The sequence below is a fragment of the Bubalus bubalis genome, chromosome 3 (assembly GCF_019923935.1).
Source record: "Bubalus bubalis isolate 160015118507 breed Murrah chromosome 3, NDDB_SH_1, whole genome shotgun sequence".
Classification (NCBI taxonomy): Eukaryota; Metazoa; Chordata; class Mammalia; order Artiodactyla; family Bovidae; genus Bubalus; species Bubalus bubalis.
Window position 1 is genome coordinate 53,690,902 of NC_059159.1, and position 6,000 is coordinate 53,696,901.

The window sequence follows — 6,000 nt, forward strand, 5'->3', positions numbered from 1 at the left end:
ATGTAGAATCAGTGATGCCTCTGGAGACTTAGGCTCTTCTGATCTTTCTGCTCTGCCAGACATAGCATGTTGGCTTTTGTTTTCAGACTTGTCAGCTTTTGGACAAGGTGGCTTCTGTGCCCATTCCAGGCAGAAATAAGAGGGTAGGGCAAGAGTCTAGCCCACTCTGTGCTTGTTTATCTGGAAAGCAAAAAAAATTTTCCTAGAAGCCCTTTTCAGCAGATGATATCTTCTTGGCCAAATAGGACACATGGCCACCCTTGGTTGCCAGGGAGACTGGAAATTGAGTTTTTAGCTTTCAGCTGCTATAGAAGAAGAGGAAGGTAAGGGAGGAGAGGGTTATGAACAACTTTTGGGTAGTGAATCCCGTTTCTGTCACACTCTTCAAGGGCTAATCTATTCTTTACAAAGAAGGAAAAGAGAGAGACCTGGGTGGGAAGGTCTTATGAGGAGACTAGAGCCCTGGGACCTGAGAGGAAGGAGGGAGAGGGTTTTTTTGAGTGGGGAGACAGAGAAGACAAAGAGGCAAAGGAGGAGGCAAGCTTTTGTCTGTGATGTCTGCTGTAACTCCATTCATTCCTACTCCCCAGTGCATCCTCAGTAAAAATCTATGCCTTTATTTAAGGCAAAAGGAGAGTATCCCAAGAAGGCTGAGTTACATTCAGTTATACAAATACAAACTGCTTTGCACATGATCAAAAGTTAGCTACTGTTATCACTGCCTACTCCTTTTCCCGAAGGGCTGGCTATGCTGGCCGCAGGTAGATGGCCACAGCTGCTCAGTTATCTCAGTCCTGCACCAAGCCAGAGTGGAAGATATTTTTTTCAGACAGTTGGGACTTTTCAGGCCTCTGAAAACACATTATCCTCATCCTGTAGCCTCAGAGGCAGTTCTTAATCTGGAAAACTTGCAGGAATGAGTGTGCAGTTCTAGCCCCAGGTGGAAGTTGACGTAATGACCTAGAATTGAGACAGAGTCTAGTATTGCACTTTGGGAGGCAGTGATATTGTGGGTGCTGAGGATTTTTTTTTTTAATTAATTTATTTTTGGCTGCACTGGATGTTCGTTGCTGTGTGCACGGCTCTCTCTAGTTGCGGGAGCAGGGGCTACTCTTCTTTGTGGTGCTCAGGCTTCTCATTGCCGTGGCTTCTCTTGTTGTGGAGTGCAGGTTCAGGTGTGTGGGCTTCAGTAGTTGAGGTGTGTGGGTTTAGTTGCTCTGTGGCATATGGGATCTTCTCGGACCAGGGATCGAACCTGTGTCCCCTGCATTGGCAGGTGGATTCTTTTCTGTGTATGTACTTATGCGTGTGAGTGCATGCTGAGTTGCTTCAGTCGTGTCCAACTCTGCGACCCTATTAGCCCCCCAGGCTCCTCTGTCCTTGGGATTTTCCAGGCAAGAATACTGGACTGGGCTGCCATGCCTTCCTCCATGAGATCCTCCCGACCCAGGGATCAAACACGTGTCTCTTACGTCTCTGGCATTGGCAGACAGGTTCTTTACCACTAGTTCCATCTGGGAAGCCTGTGTGTGCTTATGAACAACAGAAATTTATTTCTCACTGTTCTGGAAGCTGGAGGTCTAAGATCAGGTTTGAGGCAGGTAGGTGGCACAACCACTGTACCGGTAACAGGGAAGTCCCGGGGCTGAGGCTTTTTGTCAAGAGGCTGAAGGAGGGTCCTGGTGTGCATTTACATGGGCTCTCAATGACCTCCACAGCTCAGGTGCGGTCTCACCAAGCTCTCATTTTCTCATGTGTGCAGTGTGAAGGTCCTTTCCTGCTCTAGAGGGCATGTCTCCTTGTCAGGGGAGAGGGGGAGTGGTCGCTGTCTCATTCTCTTCCTTTGCCTTGGACAGAGCTCACTCTACACTCGACGAGGACCTGGAGAGATGGCTGCAGCCCCCCGAGGACAGCACGCAGCTACCGGATCTGCCCAAGGGCCCGGCAAGGTTCTTGTTCTCCACCAGGGTATCCTTTCCTTCTTTCTCAGGAAGGGGGATGAGATTTTAGTTTTGCTTTTTTTATTTAATAGATTTTATTATTTCTTTAGAAAGTACAGCGACTTCTTGGAGAATGAATGTTTGGCCAGGGTATTATGTCACTGTAGAAAGCCGGCCCCACCTCCTGTCTGCCCCTCTCCCTCCAGCCACCTACCGTGCTCCCAATGCTGACTAGCAGATTGATATCAGAACAGAGAGAGACCTCTAAAATTGCTGTATCTTGGCCCTGTCACCTTCAACATTTTCATTGGTCATTTGAATTAAATCAGAAAATGCGTGCTTATCAAATTTTTAGATAACACAGTCTAAGAATGAATGGTAATGTGATGGGTGATAGACTGTGTATTCAAAATGATCTTGACAGGTGGAAATGTTAAATTTCTCTGCGAGATGAAGGTGAGCGTTTGGATCCAAAAGTATTGAATGTGAGAGGGCTGACCTAATAGAGAATTTTTTGACCAGAAGCTCGTACTCAACTGTAATTTCATTGAAAATGGGAAATACGTCTTATTTTTATATGCCAAGCATTTAACATGCATTTTGAGACATGGTAAGAATTCAAGACATTCTCCTTGAAGAAGACATGGACAGGGACCCCCTGAGACCTCAGTTTGATATGGCTGCTAAAAAGGTCTGTGCTGCACTAACACCGAGCAGGCAGAAAATGCACTGTCCAGGCCAAGGTGACGTCTCAGACTGGCCAGAGGACTCCTAGAGCTCCTGGAGCTCTGGTTCACTGTGGGGCTCCTGGTGGGGTGTCATATTTTAAAAGGGACAGTCACAAACAGAAGATGGTGGCCACAGAACAGCTAGATGTCTGGAAACCTTGTCATATGAGAACAGCTAAAGTTGCTGGGGAGGCTCAGTCTGAGAAAAGCATATGGGATAGAGAATTAGATAGCTGTTCCTGAATACCCGAAATACTGTAAAGTGAACAGAGTCAGCTCACTCTCCTCTGCCCCGAAGGACAGAGCTACTGACTAGAAACTGCAGAGCAAAAGACTTTTATTCAATAAAGTACAAGTTTTCTAGTAGCCACAGCAATCAGAAAGAGAAAACAGCTGCCTTTACTTTAATAGCAGCTCCTCCCACCCAGGCATGCCCATGGACCAGGGCATCTGGACGGAGGTAAGAGATAACCTCCTCCAACTTTAGAGCCTGTGATTCTATTAGTGATGAGAGGTTAGGAAGAAAAAAATCCTTTTCATCCTAGCTGGCTTTACTTTGTCTCTCACTTTGCATATTTTGTTTTGAACATCCACCAAGTGAAAGCAAGAAAAGTCCCTATACTATATCAGTTTGATTCTGCCATCATCTGTTCTGAGCACTTGAGGTGCAGAGCCATAGGAGACCTCTGCCCTTAGGGAACTTAGAGCTGAGTTGGGGAGATGGTTTCTGCTTACTGGTCTGACAGATGTGGTCTTCAATTGTTAGATACTGCAATTAGATATTTCACTTGAGAGTTTCAGGAAATGAAGATAAAGTAATAAAATATATGTGGTTGTAAAAAGGACATCAGTTACAACATAAGTGAAATGTGTGTTTCCTTCGAGACAATATAGCCTAGTGGTTGAGAGCAGAGTCCTGAGTCAGATTTTCTGGGTTGACCTCAGCTCTAGGACGTACTGGGCATGTAATTCAACCTCTTTGTACCTCAGTTTTCTCACCGCTGTACTACTTTACACAGTTGTGATGAGAATTAAATGAGTTAATATACATTACAGCACTTGGACACAGAGGGAACCCACACAATTAGTGCTAGCTATTGCTGTATTTCCTTGGGAGCACAGTCTTCTCCCTCTGGCCATTGTGCACATGATTTAATGACCAAAATCATTGTCATTGAAGGGAGGCAAGCAGCAAAGATCAAGAAGTTGGTGAAAAGAAGCGTAACGGGGAAGAAAGCACGAAGCCAGAGAGAAGGAAATCGGAGAGCTTTTTAGGGACTTCTGAAGAAGGTATGAAGGTCATTATAATGTAACCCGGAGTCCTTGGGCTTCAGTGAGCATCAGAGTTATTTAGAAATATTTCCCAGATGCTGTATACAGTCCTCCTACACATTCCCCTTATAGTTCAGCCCAGGTTTTCTATTAATTGCCAATTATGTCTTCATCACAAAACAGTAGTGACATCCAATTTTATTTCTAAATCAAGTCTTCAGCTATTCTCATCATCCACATATACTGTCTGGAAAGATGTTTTGCTCCTAATGTATCTTCAAAAGAGTTCTAGATTTATCTCACAGAGAGGCTAAATAAGAATCCAATAAGAAATCATAAATTGTGGAATTTAAGTGGTGCCTACAAGTAATGTGAGAAGTATAAATTAACCTTAATTTCAAAACTTTTGATAGAGCTTTAAGGGACCATCTGCAAACGGTGCCTTCCTACATTTAAGATCCTCCTACTTAGGAAGTTATAGTCATTAATTCTTTCAGATCATCCGGTACCTCTTGTATCCCTTCCCCAGTCCATTCTCATTCTCCTCCTGGCCTGTGTGAACTGAATCTGCCGGGCTTGCTGGTCAGCCGGCTCCCTGTTAGCCAGTGAGAGGCCCTCGCACATCAGAGGGCTGACGAGTAGCTGGATGTTACTTGCCTGCCTGCCTGCCGCCTCTGTGCCTCGTGTCCATGTGGAAATGGTGTCCCTCCACAGCTTCTGTCCCGTCCTCCCACTTCTGGCTTGCACTGGGTCCCAGTAACTGTCCTGCCCTACCCCTGCTCTCCCCAGCCCCTTCAGACTTAGGGGTGACAAGGCTTCCCACTGCTGCTGGTCACTGGATGCTTTGCCATCCCTTGTTTGCACCCTTAACTCTAACACCTCTGTAAGCAGGTAGTTCATGAAAGGGCCTGGGGGTACATTCTGTTTGCTCCAGGGCCCTGACTGTGTGAGCATTTAGCTAGTACTGAATTCACTGAGAACATGATGCAGGGACCCTGTGAAATTAGCATTATTGGTGTCTGTTGATATGACAGGGAGCTGTAGGATATTAGGAGTGGAAGCCCAGTAATTGTTTTTAGACATATTTCATCTCTGTAGAAGCAAACAATTGTTGGAGGTAAAATAGTCCACCCTAAACTGGAGAGAGTACTAGTGGGACTTCTGAGTGGTGGCATCCTTTGATCCAGAGAATAATCAAGTTGTTTTTTCTTCCTCCTATATTTCATCAAGAGGAACTAAAACCCTGTTTTTGGAAGCGACTGGGTTGGTCTGAACCATCCAGGTAATGAGATACCAGATGTTTGTAAGTCAGAGCCCACTGTTTATAGACAACTTGAATAGACTTTAAACATTTACCAGTATCTAAATCAACATTAATGACAAAGACTTGAATTCAGAGTTGCTCAGTTTTGAAATGCTAATGTTTATAATTAATTAAAACAGAAGAGGAAACAAATGCCAACTTCAATTACGTAATTGGCAGTCAGCACAAGAAGGTTTTGAGTGGAGGGAGGACAGAAGATGCTGCTGTCACTTGCTTTGCAGTCATTTTGCATTTCCATGATACACTAGTTTATCATAAGCTCTTTTGATGATAAAGATCAAAGTTTCTTTCCCTCGAATTCAATTGAATAGAAAGAGACTGTTGTTTGTGTCTTTAAAAAGCATACACACCAACTCGAAACTCCCATTTTTTGTTCAGGATAATCGTGTTGGATCAGAGTGACTTGTCAGACTGACCGGAAGTGGACTCTAGGTGGACTCCTGGCCTGAGTCTGAGTGCCCTGCTCGTGAGTTCCCTTCTTCCCTCGTCTGCTGCGGTCACCATTAGGGCAGTGGGTCTGTAACTCACACTTTGTTCGGCTTCCACTATAGACAGAATGGCTTGTTTGTTTGCAGCACATTTAACCATTTGTTTTTAGTCAGATTTCTGAAAAGTAAAAGGTGTTTTGATTGTAAAACTTTCTAATTGTGCCCTGAATGGCATTTGGTTTTTTTGATACAGATTTTCAAAAACTTCAAATTCATATTATCTAATAAAACATTGCCTTTTAATACCA

General features: G+C 44.4%; 1 protein-coding gene across 6 annotated transcripts in view; it reads left to right on the forward strand.

Moving 5' to 3' along the window:
- TEX14 (testis expressed 14, intercellular bridge forming factor) overlaps window positions 1–6,000 on the forward strand; it is a 144,559-nt gene extending 138,559 nt beyond the window's left edge. For all 6 annotated transcript variants that reach the window (XM_025281203.2, XM_044939624.1, XM_044939625.1 and 3 more), the window contains 4 exons: window positions 1,857–1,949; window positions 3,849–3,958; window positions 5,171–5,222; window positions 5,643–6,000. In XM_025281203.2, coding sequence (XP_025136988.1) covers window positions 1,857–1,949; window positions 3,849–3,958; window positions 5,171–5,222; window positions 5,643–5,679 — 292 coding nt within the window. In that variant the 3' untranslated portion in view covers window positions 5,680–6,000. The remainder of the gene's footprint in view (window positions 1–1,856; window positions 1,950–3,848; window positions 3,959–5,170; window positions 5,223–5,642) is intronic.